The sequence below is a fragment of the Pyrgilauda ruficollis genome, unplaced genomic scaffold, assembly GCF_017590135.1.
Source record: "Pyrgilauda ruficollis isolate IOZ18807 unplaced genomic scaffold, ASM1759013v1 scaffold24, whole genome shotgun sequence".
In the NCBI taxonomy this organism is placed as follows: Eukaryota; Metazoa; Chordata; class Aves; order Passeriformes; family Passeridae; genus Pyrgilauda; species Pyrgilauda ruficollis.
Genome location: NW_024523648.1, coordinates 8170719 through 8190544, shown reverse-complemented (window position 1 = coordinate 8190544; position 19826 = coordinate 8170719). Strand labels below are relative to the sequence as shown.

The 19826-nt window shown below is 44.2% G+C and overlaps 2 protein-coding genes across 2 annotated transcripts in view; one reads left to right on the top strand and one right to left on the bottom strand.

The window, feature by feature from the left end:
- PCMT1 (protein-L-isoaspartate (D-aspartate) O-methyltransferase) overlaps positions 1 to 3740 on the bottom strand; it is a 34917-nt gene extending 31177 nt beyond the window's left edge. The window contains exon 1 of the mRNA XM_041469803.1: positions 3477 to 3740. Within this exon, the coding sequence (XP_041325737.1) occupies positions 3477 to 3735 (259 nt within the window). The 5' untranslated portion in view covers positions 3736 to 3740. The remainder of the gene's footprint in view (positions 1 to 3476) is intronic.
- A 6409-nt stretch (positions 3741 to 10149) lies between these two features.
- NUP43 (nucleoporin 43) lies at positions 10150 to 19364 on the top strand. Its single transcript, XM_041469800.1, has 8 exons — positions 10150 to 10318; positions 10709 to 10831; positions 11093 to 11170; positions 12083 to 12260; positions 13872 to 14007; positions 14899 to 15050; positions 16902 to 17024; positions 18286 to 19364. The coding sequence occupies exons 1-8, from the start codon at positions 10199 to 10201 to the stop codon at positions 18498 to 18500; spliced, it is 1125 nt and encodes a 374-aa protein (XP_041325734.1). The 5' UTR covers positions 10150 to 10198; the 3' UTR covers positions 18501 to 19364.
- The last annotated feature ends 462 nt before the right edge of the window (positions 19365 to 19826 follow it).

Below are 19826 nucleotides of genomic sequence, written 5' to 3'. Positions count from 1 at the left end.
ATTTCTAACCCTACCGTAACCTGAATTTAGAGAGCTCCCTAGAAATGTTGTCTGCTGAAATATCTTACTTTAAATATATTTTAGGGAGAAGTTTACTCAATTTTGAAGGCACATGTTCAACTATTTTCAGTTAGGAAGAAGCAAAGATTTAAATAATTACTCTGTGAAGGTGAAAAATATTTGTTTTAAGGCTTGAATGAAGAATCATTCAGATTTTAAAAAGGCATTTTTAAAAAATGAAAAGTACTTTCAAGAATCACTGAAACAAAGCAGCTGAACACCTCGTAGCAACAGCACATTCAAGGACAGCATTTTTGTTGTGAAGGGCATGTTTTAAACAAGTTTATTTTGCATATGTCAATTTGTGCATCTATGATGCCTCAAATTAACAGCACAAAAGCATGTTTACAATGCAACAAGAAGTTAAAACAACAAAACAATGTACTGCAACATTCTCCAGTCACTTGTCCCTAAGCATGTGCTGAAAAACATGCAAAATTCCAGGACCCTCCTTATTACTTTGTCTCTTTTAAGACAGGACAGCAAAGATAAAGCCCATAGAGAATAATTGCCCAAATCTGCATTGTAAATACCCAAAATCACTTGTCAGTGCGCTAACACAATGATTGCCACATTTACAGAAAAGTTAGTTCTATAGTTAAGGCAACAGTGAAATGAGCAGTAAAGCAAATGTCACAAAATAGAGAATTTTATTGCCACAAAACAGAAGCACTAGTAACTGTCAATAACAGCCTATAATTAAGAATAATCTTTACAGCTGTTTTAAGGGAAAAGAACAAGCAGCATACAGGAATCTTCCAATGATGTTTTCATTTGGAAGCAAAACCACATTAATAAGTTCCCATTCTTCCCAGCCCTCATTTATGTACAACCAAGTTTACTGCTTCTCTAACCATAACAGTGCAACAGCTGACAGACTTTGAGGAGCTTAAATCTTGATGTTTCAAAAGTCATGAGAAAGAGACCCAGTCTTACAGCACTGCCTCCCTCACAAGGAATTCCACAAGAACAGTCAAGAGAAGAATTGTGGCATAAGGGCAAGGGCACGAACCTCTCTACCAGGACTAGCTGCAGAAGAAAACATACTGTATCACAATAACCTGCATTATGTTCTTTAAGTTATGCAAAATATACACTGCATTACACACACATTTACTAAGTTATACACAAGACAAACACTGGACAACATCAAATTAACCTCGTCCAATTTGCATTCTCACTTTTAGCATAAAATGCTGTAAATGCTATGTAGCTGTTTTTAGAGAGGGGAAAATAAATTGACGGATCTACTACTCCAAAAGAATTCTATGGAACATTTTAATCTTTCTGTAACCAATAATTTCTAAGTTTGTTGAAACATATCTAGGAGAATTGTATCACATTAAACAGTACTTTCTTCTAAATCTGTTCCCAACTTTAGCAACAAGGTATCATCTTACCAGACGAACTCTAACTTGCAAGTTATAGTCTTAATTCGGCAGCTGCTCTGCATTGATAAAGCCCTACACCCTGAAGAGAGTCCCACTGAAGTTGACAACACAATCTTCCTGCAAGATCAAAGGCCTCTTTGCTTCCATAATATTTTACTGCCAATCCACTATTTCCCTGTTTAACACCCCTCAAAACATTTTCGCATGCATATGCAAAACAGAGAGGGGGAAATTACCATCAGTGCATGCTTTGAAATTACAATATTGAGCACTTCTATTTTACTTTCCTCTTCCTATACAACTATTGCTGTATACTAACTACAATGGTTTTTAGCTTTGTCATCATTATTTGCAATGCCCTAAACAGTTTCCATGTGTTGAAAAACTGTCATTGTCTTCTGCGACAAAGAAACTGGTTTTGCCTTCAGGTTCTGAGCGCCATAGACTATTCTGGCAATAATTGCTTTTTTGATGTATTTTGGAGTTTAACATTGATTTTTACGTCAGAAAGCTTTTCCCTGCTGTGTAAGAGAACAGTATTTCACTAAAACAGTATTTCTAGCCCTTTCAGTTGCAGAACAAAACAAAACAAAACAAATGTATTGCAACACTTGTAACTAGAGAAGTTATCAATTTATTAAACAGAAACTCTACAATAATTAGTAGTTTTTGCAGGGAAGCTGAAAGTCACTTCAGCATGTATTATTCTGCTGGATGTGATAGTTTTCAAAAGAAAATACTGAGAAAGACCAAAGAATCAGATGATCTAACATAAGCAGAGAAAAGGAGAAAACAACAAGGGTGATTCTCCTATGACACCAGAATAACGAGGAGGCCACACAGCTGAACTTGTCTGTGGTGTTGTAGTGTCACTAAAATAGGAGACAACTGTCATAATACAGGCTCCAGATCTACATCCTTTTACATCTAGGACACAAACTTGAGAAGAAGAAGGGAAAAAGCCAGGAGCAGAGACGAGAGACACTGTAAGTATACATAAGAGAGGTTAATTCTATTCTAATATGAAAAAATGGAAGCTTTGAATTCAGAAGTTGTTGTCTCTCCGTTCTCTCAGGACTTGCAGACTTCAGGATGTACTGAAGTACATCGGCGAAGGAGCGCCCGCCCGACACCTTCCACGTTCAGCACGGGGACAGCACAAACCCTCGGCGAGCACAAGGGAGCGCCCAGTGCCGGGCAGCCACCGCAAAGCTCGGCTGTCACAGCGCGAGTCCGCAACCCTGCCCTGACAGCCCCGCTCCGCTCCTCTCCTCTCGCCTCCCCGCGGTCCCAGCCCACCCTTTCGAGCGGAGCCACTCGGGACCCCGCCGGGGAGCGGGGAGGAGGGACTGCTGCCACACGCCCCTTTCACCCAACACAAACAGCCGCGGCCTCTTCGGCGCGATTCCCAAACCCGGGCGGCTCCCGCTGCGTTGTTCAGTCCGGGCCTGAAAGACCGGAGGGCGCCCGCTGACACCACTAGTTCCGCCGGCCGGAGCGAACCAGACGGACGCCGATCCCGGTGCGTGCGGGGGATCACGGGCCCTCCGGCGCTGCCGCCGCGGCCCCGCCTCAGCTCGCACACGGCAGACGGGAACGAGGCGGCGGGAACGGGGCCGGCGAGGGGGGGACGCGGCGAGTAGGGAACAGCCACGGCCGCCGCACGGCGCTTCCCCTCCGGGACCGCCATCGGCGCCACCCCGCCCGCCGCATTGCCTCCCGCAACAACAGCCCGGCCCGGCCCGCCCTGCGACACCGGCCGCCGCCCGGACACACACCCCCCGCCCGAGCACCCGGGCACGCACGGACACACCCCCGGTCGGACATTGAGACAAGCGCATGCAGACACGGACGGACAACACGGACACACGCGGCCGGGCGCCGGTGCCGCTCCCCGTGACAGTTGGCGGCGGGTCGGGCGGGCGCCGCGGGAGCGCGCGGTCGCTAACGGTCACCGGGCGGCCGGTAACAGCCGCCCCGCAGCCCAGGGGCCCCGCCCGCCCGCGCCCCCGCCCCGGGACTCACTGCGGAGGTTGTGGATGAGCTCGGAGTGGCTGGCGCCACCCGACTTCCAGGCCATCGCTAGGCACACTCTGCGGAGCAGGTACAGAGCCGCCTTCAGCGCCGCGACTGCGCACAGCAGCTTCCCCAGGAAGGACACAACCTCCAGCGCCGACACAGGCGCCGCCTCCTCGCCGCCTCCTCCCGCGGCCGCCGCCGCTGCGGCTGCCGCGCGCTCGCCGAGGGGAGGGGCCACGCGCCCACCGCCCCGCGCGCCCGACATGCCCCGGCCGCCGCCGCCGCTCCGCCGGCCGGCGCGGTGACCCCCCCCGCCGCGCGCATGCGCGCCCACCGCGCCCAGGGGCGCGCGTGGGGAGATCCTCGCGCGCCGGGGCGGGGATGCACAGCGGCTGCTCCTGGCCCGCGCGTTTTGTTGCCGGGGCCCTGGATCCCGCGCTGGCGGCGAGACCCCAGTCCTGCCCTCCCCTCCCCTCAGAAACGGCGGCGAGGTGGGACGTATCTGAGGGGCGCGGGTGTGTGAACTTAGGAGCTCTGTTAATGAATGAAATAGCGAAACGGCACCTCGGCGCGCACGCACTTTCCCCGCTGTCCCGGCCTTAGCCACTCCCGTGACACAAGTCGGTACACGCCGGGTACCGGAGAAGGCGCTGTCGGGGCGGGCGAGCCCCATCACAGCAGCTGCGCCGCCAGCTCCGGGCCCCGGCCCAGCGCGCGACCCGCCGCCCTTGCGACGGAGCCAATTAGCGGCGTCTCCCGGCGCGGTGTTTTGCATGGGGCGCGCCTATTGGCCACATCCAGCGCGCGCGGGCCAGGCCTACGTGTTGGAGGCTGCCATTGGTCAGGTGGCGCGGGAGCTGCGTGTCCCGTGCGTGTCCCCGGCAGGGCACGGTGCGGACGGGACGGGGCGGGTGCGACCCGCAGCCGGGAAACAACGCGAGAATGGGAGCGGGTGGAAGGATGTGGAGAGTTGGCACGGCCGTACATTGGCTAAAGGCCGCCAAAGTACCGATGTTTCACAGGAGCATCTACCGGTGCAATGCCGGTGACGCAGGACAAAGTTACAGGTTAAAATTCCTTTTAAGAGGTGTCCAGGACAATAGCTCAGAATTTAGTAAATGCCGATGGGCCTTTATTCTGTCCCAGCATTAGGCCCATGATGAAGTAGCAATCTTAAGGGAAAAGTAGCATCTTCGGATCCTCCCGCAGCTGTAACAATGATGAAAACCCGATAATTCACTTCCTAGAATCATGTAGTATTTCTCTCTGCTCTGAAACTCCTTTATTATTAATTTTGCCGCCAATATTCATTTGCCACCTGTTATTTATACCCGTTTTGATTGTTTAAAGGGAAAACATATACCATCTTTGCAATTTTGGGAACCCACTGGCAGTGCTGTGACTTCTGCGTTTGTGCTGCCTTTTTGTCCCTGCAAATGGGCTTCTGGGAATAGTTTTGCAGCACTTCCTTTCCTAACCAGGCACACTGGCACAGGTATTTAATCTACATGGTACCAGACAGCAGGGTTCTCAGTCCTTGGCTTTTAAAACGTGAGAACAATGATACTTAACTATGGATAGGTTGGCACTACCAATAGTATATTGTATAAACATTGGGGGAAATAAGGTGTCATCTAGCAGATATAATTTCAAGTATTATATTGTTTCTTAAAAGCATTTCTGAAACAAGGACACAACCTAAGATACCACCATGGGAGAGTACACAGATTATATCTTCTGTGAGAGAGCCCATCTTGGCTGGGAGTGTTGAAACTGTTCCAGCTCCACACAACACATCTGTTTCACGCAATCATTGCTGGTTCAGGTGAAGAGGTGAAGATGCAAGTCTGCTTCTCTACTTGGCAGTCAGTCCAGGGCAAATCTGACAGTTGCTCAATGTATATACCAGATCCCATCGATAGACTTCTCATCTGGTTCTTTTGATCCTGGAGACAGACCTACTGCTTCCTTCTATGCTCTCCACCTAACTTCTCCCAAGCATGATCTGGCGACTGCAGTCCGTGTGAGACTCCCAGCCTGTCCCAGAATATAAAAGGTCTCCCTGATACACCCAGTGGGCTGAGAGAGAAGGAAAGAAGCCATGGAGTTAGAGGAATTCCCAAAGAGCAGCAAGTACAGAGAACAAACAGACATTGTAAAAGTACAGCACAGAAATACTTAATTGTTTTAAATGCAAAAGACATTTTCTTTTGTCAGATGCAAGCAAACTGCATTGCTCTCACATAGAGAGGTTGCTGCCAAGAAAAGAGCTGGCCCATGTTTAAAAGCATTCCAGGGATACTTACCCCCTTGGGAGACCAAAACCACAAGAGAAACCATTGACATACAAGCTGATGCTGCTTACCAGGACCAGCTTGAATTAGGCTTAGGCTCGTCACGGAGCACCAAGAGCAAGCCCACATTTCTCTCTTAGGAGTTTGCAGTCTTGCCCAGTCGCTTTCTGACTGAGTGTACCTACTACCATGTTCTTGACATGAGTATTCAGAGAACGAAAACAAGTGTGGGCCTTCCTTAACAATATCTGGGGTGTCTTGGATGGATAGCAGGCATGTGTGAAGGAAACAGCACTTGGCTTGGCAAGCTTCCAGGAGCTCTAAGATAAGCCAAGTTGCCTCAAAGGGTCCTGGGAAACTAACATGCACCAATAGTGGCAGGATGCACTCATTTGTGCAGCAAACAAATGTAGGGATCCCTAACTCTTTCAGTTCCACAATCCCAGGCCATGAGTACATTTTAAAAACCTATCAGGAGCACATCCATTGAGACTAAATTCAAAGCAACATAGACATTCTATACTACTGAAAAATATGAGCATAATTAATATGAAAAAATTGTTTTCTTGGCATCATTATTCACGTGGAACTTCTCAATTTGCACTAATACTCAGGATTTCTGTATCCTATGGCCCCTCACTTGTCCAAATCAGTGTGAGCACCTTGGTCCCTGGATGGCCACTGTCAGTTGCAGGCACCTCCATTTTCCACATGTAGAGCCATTGCCCTAGACTCTCCAGGGAGCTGTGGCATGGATGGTCCTCTTAGAGAAAAGGCACAGGAATGCCAGCAGCCAGAGTGGGCCACCATATGATTGCTCTGACACGAAGATCCCACTAACTGTAAGCACATAATCTCTTCTTCCTTTGCTGCACATTCACCCACATCCCAATCCTCTAGCTGTACTTACATACATTTAGATATAAACCCCTCCAAGCTACTATTTCTGTGTCATTCCTTCCCTCCCACCACATAAGCCCATTAGATTTTTTTTTAATTCTTTGAATTTAGAAAGAATTTGAAAAATTGCTCATCACTGTCTGCTCCCATCTGCTTCTGCATACCACAAGCAGAAATTTCCTTGTGAAATGTTCCTGCTGTACATTTCCGCAGTTATGTCCCAAACCCTACGCTAATTGGCTTTTACACCTACACTCCCTCCTCTTCTTGACTCCATTCTGTTTTTTAACTTAATCACTCTCCTTCATCTCATTTCTTTTCCCATAAGCTCAGGCCAGTTTGATGTGTACCTTCCTTTTGTATTACCATTTCAGAAGTTTACATTATTTTGCAGTCCGCATCCATGTTTTACCAGCTCTGCACTCCAAGGACTCAGTCACAGCAGTGACTTTCCCCATTAGGGAGCACCAGAACTGGGACCCCTTCATGCCTCCTCATCCACGTTTTACCAGCTCTGCACTCCAAGATGAGGTGACAAGGACTCAGTCACAGCAGTGACTTTCCCCATTAGGGAGCACCAGAACTGGGACCCCTTCATGAAGGCAGGTCAGCTTTCCAGATGAGACCTTCCAGATGACACGCCATCCCACAGCATCTAAGCAAAGCAAGCAGAGCAGGGCTGGGGACAGAAATGATTTTGCCATCAAGTGAAGTCAGGCCCCAAGTCAAGCCAGCCACCAAGTCTGGGCAACATGGCTGAGCACAGGCCCTCCTGCAACACAGCTGAGGCCAAGAGCAGGGTGTCCCAGCCCAGACGGGAGCCCCTGCCAAGGGCAAGGCTTATGACTGCACTCTGGGCTGGGCCCTCTGCTGATATATCTGCTCTGCAGTACACTGCACTGGAAATGTACTCGTTCAAGAGAATGCACTGAGCACAGCTCCAGGAACTCTTACCAGGTGTTGACATTGTTTTGGCATCTCCAAATAACTTTCTTTAAATATTGTTCAATTATGATTGGAGAAAAGCAGATTATAAGTAAATCCAGTTCAGAATTAGCTTTATCACGCCCTAGTACAATCACTTATCTAGTAAGTGCCTTTGTTCTCAGGTCCCTTACTTTCTCTAAGAGACAGGCATGCCTTCAGTTTTCTTCCCTTTCACTCACACTCCCAGCTTTAGCCATATTTAAGGGTAATCCATAGATGCTCCTTGTTGTCTCAGCTGGTATGTCTGGACCCAAGGCTTAGAGTCAACTTCATCTAGACTTAACATCCTTCTTGAAAACCACAGAAATACTAGATTAGGTGTATTTTCTCCAGGTGATTATTTCTGCCTTTTATATGTTTATTTAAATCTGCCATTACACTGAAATGATATACTAACACAGTACACATCTTTCACAGGGATCAAGCATAAAGAATATATTTAAAGGTTTACACAGCAGCCCTAAATCTGTCACAGCTCTCACTTCCGTCACATAACATGCTGCCAACATTTTCTTTAAAAAATGTAGGACAGGGAAGAAAAACTGTGACTCTTCTTTTCCTCTAAGTGAAAATAAGCCTGTATGTCCAATTTACTTCCATTAATGCTTCCCAAATGCTTTTGAACAAGCAATCCTGAGCAAAGAAAGAAATCATCCAAAAGCACAATGTAAAATAATACACACAGAAATCATAAACTAACCAACAAAAATATTTGCCTAATAAAACTTTTCAATAATCCCAAAGTGTTTTCTATTCAGTTTTTAGCTGTCTGGTCGGTAGCTGTATTCTGAGGCTGCCTATTGATATTTCTCATAAGTTATAAGAATTAGCTGAAAATGCCCTTGGAGTCAACAGTGACTTGCAGAACTGCTGTGAGCAGCTTAATAGAGGGTGACAGAAGCATTTGCTACTGTAGAATAACAATGCTACTGCCACATACAACAAAGATTTTTTTTTAAGGTATGTTTGCAGTATGGTAGACTACTATAGCATCCAGCTTTTTTGGAATATCTTCAGTGTTGGATTCTGCTGAATGTAATTATGGAAGAAAAAGTTCAATAAAGTTCAAAAGATGCACATAAAATATCACTCGTTTGGTATCACACCTGAGGGATTACAAAACAGTATAGCAGACATAGTGAAGAACTCAAAAATGCTGTAGAGAGGAAATATGACAGATGCCTTTAGCAGGAAAACTGCAATAACACAGTGGAAAATTTGTCTAAGCCACTGTTAAGTCCGTCTGACAGAACCTCTGAGACCTGGCTGCATCAGCTTTGGAAAAAAATGCAACAGAAAACGAAGGTGTAAAAATCTTTGTGAGAAAGTCCCTTACTGGACTGCAGTGACTGGACCAATAGTCTCATCCTCTGAAATGACAACTGACAACACAACTGTGTCAGCCTTTAGTTTTACAACTAACGTCTGAACCTTTTATTGAATAGTTGTTTAGGTCTCAAGTGAAATACTAGAAAGGAAGTACATGTGTGCTCCTCTTTGATTTAACATACCATTTAGGACAAAAAAAATTATTTCTGTACAGGTAGGAATCTGTCAGAGCAATAAGAGTATCACTCGGAAGTACATTATCCTGGTTTAACCCGAGCCAGCAAGTGCCAGGCAAACATTTGGTCACATAAGCCCCACAAACCCACTCCAGCCCACTCCAGGGGGAAATGGGAGGACAACTGGAATAAAACAAATGTAAAAAACATGGGTTGAGATAATAACAACTTATCTCTTGATAACTTTAATAATTCAAATCAAAGAAGATAACTAGCCTGTCCCTAGGCAGTAATTGGTCCCTCCTGGCCAATGTCCCCCAGTTAGACAGTGCGTGTATATTCTGTGGTATAGAATATCCCGCTGGCCAGTTCGGGCCAGCTGTCCTGGCCATGCTCTCTCCTGGCTTCTCGTCCACCTGCTCACCGGCAGAGCGAGGACGGAAAAGATCTCGATTTGGGGTAAGCGCCACTCGGCAAGCAGTAACGCATCAGTGTGCTGTCACCATTATTGTCACGTAAATCCGGAACACAGCGCTGTGGCTGCTGCTCCGAAGAAACTAACTCTGCCCCAGCTGAAAGCAGGGCATACTTAAAAGCAGATCTTAGACCAGAAATGCTCAATCGTTGTGCAAGTCACTCATTTTGAGAAAACAGGAGTCGGTGCATGTCAGGCAAAGCTGACACACGGACAGAACGTTCCGTGGGCGCGGCCCGGCCGAGCAGACAGGGAACACAGCGGCACCATCACGTCTTCCTCCGCTACCTCCACTCCGGACCCGACCTGCAACCGACGCCGGGCCGATTCGCGCCGCTGCAGCGGCTCGCAGGGGGCAGGCAGGTCGCAGCGCCGCCCCGGCCCGGCCCGTCCCGGTAACCGCGGGCAGCAGGCGCGGACCGCCTCCTACAAACGGCGGGGCCGCCGCCGCGCGCCCCCGCGCCCCGCCGCGCCCCCGGCCTGTCCCTCCGCGCTCGCCGTCGCGCCGCAGCCAATCAGCGCGCGCGGCGCGGGGCGGGCGGGAGCGGGCGCGAGGCGGGCGCGGCCATGGAGGACGTGAGCGCCAAGTTCGTGTCGCAGAAGATCAGCCGGACGCGCTGGCGGCCCCTGCCCGCCGCCGCGCTCCAGCCGCCCGACCTCTTCGCCACCGGCTCCTGGGACAATGAGGTACCGGCCGGGCGGGACCGGAGGCGCGGCGCGACCTTCCCGCCGGAGCGCGGGGCGGGTGGCGGCGGCACCCCACGCCACCTCGGTCCCGTGCGCCTCCGCCGCTTGGTGCGGGAGAGCGGGGCCGGAGCCGGCGCCGGCCGTGAGCGCTGCCCGGCTCGGCAGTGCCGCCCTTGGCTTGACCGTGCCCTGCTCGCGTCCCCTAGGAAGCCGTGGGGCCGCCCCGGCGCACGGCAGCGTTATCCCCCTGGGCAAGCGCTTCCCTCCGGCCGGCGGCGGCTTCCTCAGGAGCGGTGCGCAGCCCGCAGCCTATTGCTTTCACCGACTGAGGCTTATTGCTAGGTACTTTCAAAAGCGTTTTCGAGTAAATGCGGTATCGTTTCCGTTCAGGATAACAGGATCTCCATTTGGTCTGCTGGCGACCTTGGAAATGCGGGCCTTAATGGTGAATATCATGGAGAACCTCATTTGCTGTGTGACATCCAGCACAATGGTGATGTTATGGATATGCAGGTAAAATAGCTGTGTTAAATAGATCCGTATTTTTTAAGGGCTTGTCACTTAGGAGAAGTTGAGTGAGAGTGAACTGTAAAAATGCTGAGATTAGCCAGAAAATTCTTATGAACAAAAAGGACAAAAGCAATCAATATTGCTGTGTTTTTTGTGGGTTTGGTTTTTTCCCCTCCACCTGCCAATAATTTACGTTACTCTAAAATCAAAATTACCACCTTGGTACTAACACTAGCTAATAGCATTCTTGTTATCTCTCTCTAGTTTTTGGATCAGGAGAGAATTGTGGTTGCCTCATCAACAGGAACTGTAACTATATTCCGTCATCATCAAAATAACCAGGTATGTGACATGCACTGCCTTTAAGATGATATTGTCTATAATACAGGTTGCTTTGATCTTAGTATAAAAAACATCTGGCTACCAAAATGAATTTCTTTCTAAAGTCTGTTAAAAAAAGCTTTGACTTGATACGTATCAGGAAAGAAAAGAGCGTTTTACACACAAGCTACATAAACTAGATTCCAGAGCGAGACAGTCTGAGGTATCTCCTCATCTGTATCTGTAACCAAACAGCCCAATCATTGAAAACATACTTTAAGACATTAGAGTGTTTTGGGGTTGTAGATATTAATGGACTTCTGCCTGTCTCATCAGAGTTTTTGCATTCTTGAACTAAATGGCTTCTTTTTCAATTCTAACCAATTATGAATGAATTCTCATGAGTGTCATGTGAAGGAAGATATGTAAACTCTGTAGCCTTTTGCTTTGGTTATAAATCACTGGAAATAAATGCATAATTACCTTTTTATATATGTTTACAATGACACAGTGAAGGTGAATATCAGTTAATAATTTGGTGTGGTACCTAAAATAAACTAAGTTCCTTGCAATCAAGATCTGAATCTGACCTTTTGTCTTCTGAGGGCATCAGTTCCTTTCCCCTCTCCTGGGGAACTATGGGAGACATCAGCCTAGTGAAAGACATTTTACAGTCTGTAGTGTCATTTGTAATTGCTCGGTCATGTGAACACGGTGGTTCAGAGAAGAAATAATTGTTTTGTAGAAGGGTTGTGTGCTTAAGAGTTGATGAAAAGTTGGATCTCTTGATTCATGTTTGTTTAGGAGGCTTTCATTCCCATGAAATAGTGTGGCTTTCCTGGAGCTTGTTTCTGGTTTCATGAGTATTCTGGAAGCTTTGTTCTATCATGTTCATTATTTATGACCATAATTTCATGTCTGGTTACTACTTAGACGTTATCTGCTGACCACCGGTGGGAGAAAGCTCATTATCACGTGGATCAAGACACATCTTGTGGTGGAGCAGCCTGTACAGGAGTCGTCTGCAACAACCCAGAAATTGTCACCGTTGGAGAAGATGGCAGAATAAATCTCTTCAGAGCTGACCAAAAAGATGCAGTAAGAACTATAGGTATGTGAAATACCTGGTGTTTTAAATTAGTCTAGATTGGAGGGGCTTGTTTGGTTTTCAGCTTACTATAACAAAATAAAGAAGTTAGTTGAGTATTGATTTTAGTATTCCAAGTTGAACATGTTTGTTCCAGATTATTCCTATATCCCTCCGGAATTCAAATACTTGAAGCATATTTCAGATATATTTCTATATATTCACCTAGGTATTTTTCTAAGTTCATGGTTTTACAGTAAAAGTTGGAGAGGGAGGAGAGAGAACATCTTGGAAGATGCTCTCAGGTTCTTCAGAATGGAGTTCCATGGTGTAAGCAATCTGTTTTACTGGTTCCCAGTTCAATGACACCTTGATATTTCCCATTTTCAGCACTAAGCTGAATCCTTAACATGAAGATAGAACTCTTGTAGCAAATAGTTGCAAATGAATGCCTTGGTAATTTTGTTATTGTTTAGTGGATTTAATAGTACAGTATGAAGTGCATAGGTTTGTAGTCAGTTAAGGTAGGAAGAAAAATCTCTGAAGTTAGAGATTATGTAAAAGTCTTTTGGGGCCATAAAGGTGTATCATTGCTAAACTACTTAGTGTTAGTCTGTCATGAAACTTTAAATCCTCTAGAACCTCAGTATTCAAAAATCCAGCATTTCATTTTAATGATGTTTTAGTGAGTTTTTTCTTTCCCTCTGCTTTCATTTAAACAGTAGGCAGAAAAGTCATTCAAATATCAATAACTAGGCATCAGTGTAACTTTTTTGTCTCGATATCAGAAAATGTTTCCATCTTATGCAGAAAGGTAATAATTTGCCTATATTTTCAATATGGGCTTACACAAAGAATTTAAAAATACTTGAGGTGAAAATAGACTTAACAGAGTTACCCCATCATAATCAAGATGAAAAGTTTATATATAGTAGAAATAAAATACAAGAAAATAGTATCTGTTTTTTCAGAAGGCCTTAGAAGCTTCACCTCAAAGCTGTGAATTGTTTGACATTTTAAATTACTGTGATAAAAAGAGGCACTGGAGAAAAGGACCTGAAAAAAAAAGGGCCTTGCTATTTAGTTATTAACAAGCACAACATAATTTGGGTTTAACTTGATACCACACTGGTAGTTCAGAAAAGGTCTAAAAGTTGGTGAATTAAGTGTTCCTGTATGAAACTGCTTAATGCTGTCAGCCAGAGTTACTGTTCCTTGTGTTTAGAACTCCATTATAAAAAGCTCCATAGCTGCCTCCTGTCAGTAGGTGCTGGCCATATAAAGAAAACTTCTGAGAACCATAAACCTGGCTGAATTAATTCCTCTTCTAAGAACTACCAAAAGAAATACTTTCAAAATATTTACAAATCAACGAGTAGTTTTGTAATCACCAGAGCTAATTTAATAGATCTACTTACAGATTGGTCTCAGTAGTGTATCATATAGTAAGCAAGGAAGGGCTCCTTTTTCACAGGGTATTTGCAGATACTAGAGGGTCTCTGACCCTGAAACTGCAGAAGTTATGCACATGTCTAAGCAGCTGTGTTCTGTTCTCTATTAAAAGTTACTTTTTTGCATTTAAATGGAGACTAGCATTCCACAGGTTTACCTGAATGCTTTCCTTATCTCTTGCAGACAACGCAGACAGCAGTACACTCCATGCAGTGACTTTCCTTCGCACAACTGAGATCTTGACAGTAAACTCAATTGGACAGTTAAAAATATGGGACCTCAGACAGCAAAGAAATGAGCCATCTCAAATATTTTCTTTGTAAGACCTCCACTTTTTTACTTATTTACTGAAAAGCATGTGCTACTTTATATAATAATCTGATTCAAATCTTTCCTAGTAGCTTCCTAACAACAAAATGGTAAATTACTGATTTTTTTTAAGGATTTTAACTTTGGTACTTAAATAAGCAAAAGGCAGACTGCTTAATGGGTGAACCACTGTTGTGACTCAGCATTGTGCTTAGCAGGTCCGTTTTATGATTTAACTTTTGAAGGACTATTATACTTGTACAATTCTCTTTTTTGAGAAAAAAACCTTTCAATCCTCAACCCCAAACTCTTTACCTGTTTGTATTTGCTTTTCTCCACAGGCCTAATGTAAGGTTTCTGGCATTTGGAATGTATTTGAATGGTAACTTTGTGCCTTACAAGGTACTGTGAGAAAAGAAAATGGGCTAAATTTCAATCCTGTTGTTGTCTGTGTAATAATCCCCATTGATGTTCCTAGATTGTGGTTTAGGTACCTGATTTTGTTAGTGCCTGGTCTCCCTTCTTAACTCTTAGTATATATTAAAACTATAATTTTATCATGCATCAGAATAATATTATTATTATAGGTACATGTAAAGTATTATTTGCCTGTATAGCTTCTCACTCCTATAAAACTGTCAGATGCTGTGTAGATGTTCCATAGGGCACGGAACCCGATTGTAGCTTCATATTATTGCCATACCTCTGGTTTCCAGTAGATGTCATGTGCCTTCAGCCTGGGGTGGTCAGATGTTACAGGAACTGAAGGTCCTGTCAATAGTGGTACCTCACTTGTCAATGCTTCTGATGCTGAATTAGGGATTAAGAAGGGGAAAATAGAAGCTAAATAAAAAAAATTGTGTTTGGGTTATTTGATTGTTTTGTTTTTTCCTCTTTGCAGGGCAGGTGACAGAGTTCCACTGCACTGTGTGGATAGGCATCCCAATCAGCAGCATATTGTGGCTACAGGGGGCCAGGATGGAATGCTGAGTATATGGGACATCAGGCAGGGTACTATGCCAGTGTCCCTGCTAAACGCTCATGAAGCAGAAAGTAAGTATCTTAAATGGAGTGGGGAGAAGAAGGTGGCAACTTTTAGAGAAGTTTCTGATTACTGTAAAAATAAGTTGTTGTAACTGTGGTAGAAAACAATTACATACTTGCTATTTAATTGAATCACAGAATGGTTTGGGTTAGCAGAGACCTTAAAGCTTATTTACTTCCAGTCTTCCCTGCCAAGTGGTAGGTGCACTTTCCACGTGACCAGGTTGCTCAGAGGCCCATGCAACCTAGCCTTGAACATTTCCAGGGATGAGGCATTCACAACTTCTCTGGAAAACCTGTTCCAGTGCCTCACCACCCACACAGTAAAGAATTTCTTCCTAATAACCTAATCTAAACCTACTGTCAGTTTAAAGCCATTTCCCTTTGTCCTGTTACTACAAGCCCTTGTCCTTCATGTGTTTTAGTATACCTTCTAGGAGGATTTGTTCCATGTTTTTCCCAGGACCAGAGCTGAGGCTGACAGGTTGGTAGTTCTCAAGGTCTTCCTTTCTACTCTTTTTAACCATGGGTTTTTGCCCATCTTTCCCTTTTTCCAGTCCCCTAGTACTTCCCCTGACTGCCATAGCCTTTCAGACGTGGAGAGTGGCTTGGCAACTACATCATCCAATTCCTTCAGGACTCTGGGAAGCATCTCATAGATTTATGTACATTCAGGTTACTTAGGTGGTCATGAACCTGAGCTTCTTGTACAGTGGGAAGCACTTTTCTTCCCCAGACCCTGTCTTGCAGCCCACCCACTGGAGAGGTATGGGAACAGAGGTTGCCATTGAAGACTGACATGAGAAAGTTGTTGAGTAGCTCAGCCTTGTCCCTGTCCAGTATTACCAGTTTTCCAGCATTGATTACTGGGGGGCATACACCTTCTTGGGCCTTCCTTTTCTCGCTGACATACCTGTAGAAGCCCTTCCTATTGTTCTTTTTATCCCTTGTCAGGTTCGTCCAGCTCCTCCTTGGCCTTCCTCACTCTGTATCCCTAGCCTTCATCTTTATACTCTTCCCAGGATATCTACTACTGCTCCATGGTTTCATCTGGAAAATATGGCTTCCTTCTCTGTATAGGAGACTGCTTTTATCTAAAAGTGAACTCTATCTAACTTAAAAGTAGACTTAGTGAGCAATTCTTTAATGAGCTGTTAGATGCATTTGATCAGAATAGTTATGTTTCTAGCAGGGTAGGTGTATAAACAGTCATGGAAGCTGGTGCAGTGTTAGGCAGATAGTATCTGCATTCTGCTTTACTTTAACAAACTTGAAAACATGAGAAAGAAGGAGAGACTCAACATTCATTTGGTGTCTCCACAGTGCTGAAATAGCTCACTTTCCTGGCAACTACATGAACAAGACAGCAATTAATTTTGTGCTGAAAATTTTGTGATTTGATGCTACATTTAAATTAAAGGAGTGAAAATATTTCTTGATATTACATTTTACTGACTTAAATGTCTTCTGTAGTTGTGGTATTTAGACACAAAATAATTTGTGTCCTGAGAAGAAATGCATGCTATGTGTGGATTTAAACTTAACAGCAGGGAAGATGACATGCAGGTTGCCTGAATTCAGATAAGACTTCAACAATTTTCACAGTACTGAAAATGCAACAAAATAGGGTCTTTTTTTTTTTTTCTTTCTTCTTTCCCCCTTTCCCCCTACCAGCAGAGGGAAAACTGCAGTATATAACTTAGGATGGGGCTTTGGGCTTCCTACCCACACACAATTAAAAATGAAAGGTTTTGATGGAGGCATGGGTTTTTGTAAATATGTGTCTATATCATGCTATCCAAATGCTTTGATCAAAGTGCTTGAGACTTGTTCTGAAATTATTTTGTTCAATACTTCCAGTGTGGGAAGTTCACTTCCATCCATCTGACCCTGATCATTTATTCACGTGTTCTGAAGATGGATCTCTTTGGCACTGGGATACTTCCACAAATGTATCTGAAAAACCATCTTTTCTTCATCAAGGTAAGGTGTTTGAAGTCCATCTGCACTGAATTTGTCAGTTGGTAACATCATTACAGTCAATGTTCTCACATGACCCAATTCATAACACAATGCAGAAAATTAAAAGCTTTTTTTTCTTAGAAAGCAAACTTAGATAAGCACTTTTCCTGGATAAGCACTTGAGGAAAACTACTTATATGGCAAACAGTTGTGCAGGGTTTCTCATGGTCTGGTTTGGGTTTTTTTAATCTGCTACCATCTGACCAATGTGTGAAGGGGCACATCTATGATTTCAAAGATAGACTGTATTTATTCACTTAAAAATCATCTATATGTAGAAAAGAAACAGAGGCAGCCTGACTGACTTTATTGAGTCTCTGAGGGACTTACACTAACTTAGAATACAAAAATAATTGATAGGTTAATGAGATAGTAGAATTATGAACTTACAATTCAGGGTAATAATTGGAACTTTCAATAAATGAAACTGGATCCTTTTGTATGGTGGCAGGATTTTAAAGTTATGATACTGACTTTTAATGTAAGCATTTATTTTCACATTCTAATCACAAAGACTGCTAAGTGCTTGCCACATTAGACAACAGTGGGGAAACTTTCAGATGTCACCTGCTGCCTTTGGCCTCAAAGTTGTCATTCAAAGTTAAGTTTTATCTCTGGAAATGATAGGATTACTAATTCAAGTTGGATTCTGCATGTTTTCAAGTATATGAAGCATAAATCCCTTACCATCACTTCTGACACCTGCTAATCTTATGCTGAATGATGGTTCTTACAGTGTGAGACTTCAGTTTGAATGTAAAGTGTTATGTGGAAAAAAATGTCAAATATGGGTATATCACTTGTTGGAAAGTGGGGAAGAGGAGCAGTAGGGAAAAGGTGTTACTGAAGCAAAGCTGAAAATCCCAAATAGAGCAAGACACTTGATAAACAGACTTGTGTTCTTGTACCCTTGCTTTAGTGCCTGGCTAGAGAAACTTGAAGGTACTTACACTGTCCAGTGAGATGAGTTAATAGCTGTTGTGATATATTTGTCTTAACTGAGGGTAGAGCTGGTAGATAATTTTTGTAATTATTTCAAGTACTTGATTTTTAAAAGTTAATTTTTCCTTAATTTACCAAATAAATGACATTTCAACTACTCTGAAAACTGACTTAAATGTAAAATTATATTTCCATTATGTCTGACCCATATCTATGGTGTTTCTCTAAATTGTGAGAATATATAAACAAAATTGAAACTTCTTTGTCTTACTTCTTTCAGGAGGAAGAAGCACTGCCTATCTTTCCCACAGTACCATTAACCAGTCTGTAGTAAGTGCCTGGCTAAGCAATGATCCGACCAAAGACCGCATGGAAATCACCAACCTGATTCCAAATCAGACTTTGTCTGTGAATAGTTTAGATGTCCTAGGACCATGCCTGGTATACGGTACTGATGCAGAGGCTATTTATGTGAACAGACAACTTTTTGCATGAAGTGACTGTGGTATCCCTTTGAAGTATTGACCAGCTTGAACTACTGGGAAATGTCAGTTTAACTCTTAACGCTACTCGCTAGTCTGTTATTGGCATGTGTGGGAGAGGCCTCAGCTTGCTCCTGGTGCTGTGGAAGAAGTGAGGTACTTCACATTCTGACAGCTGTCACTTGATGCTCCAGGATGGGCAACTGAGCAAGCTTACATGCCATTTCCTCCCTGTTGCCTGCTTGTTTTTGACAAGCAGGAAAGTAGTCACTAAGGGCAAAATCTTTGCTGAAAAGTGATGTACATTATACACATGCACATAAAAACAGAGGGAAAGGTAAACCCTGAATTTTTATTTTTCCCTGTAAAGGTATTTTTCAAGTATCATTTCTAAAGCGAAACTGTGGGCTTCATGGAATTTTTTTTATGTCACCTGAAAGAGATGGGGTTTTTTTTAAGCTGAGTTTTTATATATATATAGGGGAACATAACTGTTAATGTTAGTTCATGAGTTGGAAGGAAAACTGTTAAAGCTATGAAATGTGAAAGGTTCTATAGGAATCTAAGCATTCTAGCAACACTATTTTGAATCATTCACAGCTTCATAATGGATGCTACATGTTAAAACTTGATAATGCACCAGTAAATCTCCCAACAGAAAAGCAGGGTTTATAATTAAGAAGTCATAATTGACAGATGTGTTGGCTGTGTTTTCAGGTGTAAGAATAAGAGTTTCTAAACTTGAGACATAGTCTTTGTCAGAAATTCACATCTGGTTTATTGAAATCTTGGAAAAGTTTTAAATTTTGTTATTAGCATTGTACCTGATTTTTGTTACAGAGAACCCTTTCTCTTTTTATTAAAAAGTTTTGCACAAGAGTAGTTGTCTGTCTTACTAAAATAATTCAAATAGATGTGTTTGCAGGAACTTACTTGGATTGAGCCTGGGTATTGAACGTGAAGGATGGAAAAACCTCTGTATTTGGGCTGGAACAGGTCAGTTATGAGGTGTTACATGGCATTTCCACCATAACCACGTTAGCGTGTACTTTAATTCACGCCGGCGCGAGTGGCCTGTGTCTGCTGTGGCAGGAGCACCTTACCTGATGCACATTCCGTGTGTCTGGCTGCAGGAGCTGCATGGGGACAGGGCGGTCCTCCCTTTGCAGGGCAAGGTGTACTGGGTTGCCGATGAGCTCCTTGGAGCAGCTTATTTGAAATTTATTTGAAACGCAAAGATGGAAATGAAATGGATCACTCCGAGTGCTAACCGGTGGGTTTTCCTTCCTGTTCGTCTGTAACGAGTGCATCGTTTGGGCATCAGCTGAAACACGAGGCT

Coding starts and splice junctions, on each gene's coding strand:
- NUP43 (XM_041469800.1), top strand. CDS start 10,199: ATGGAGGACGTGAGCGCCAAGTTCGTGTCGCAGAAGATCAGCCGGACG. Junction 12,261..13,871: donor AGATGCAGTAAGAACTATAG/GTATGTGAAATA, acceptor TATCTCTTGCAG/ACAACGCAGACAGCAGTACA. Junction 15,051..16,901: donor AAACGCTCATGAAGCAGAAA/GTAAGTATCTTA, acceptor CAATACTTCCAG/TGTGGGAAGTTCACTTCCAT.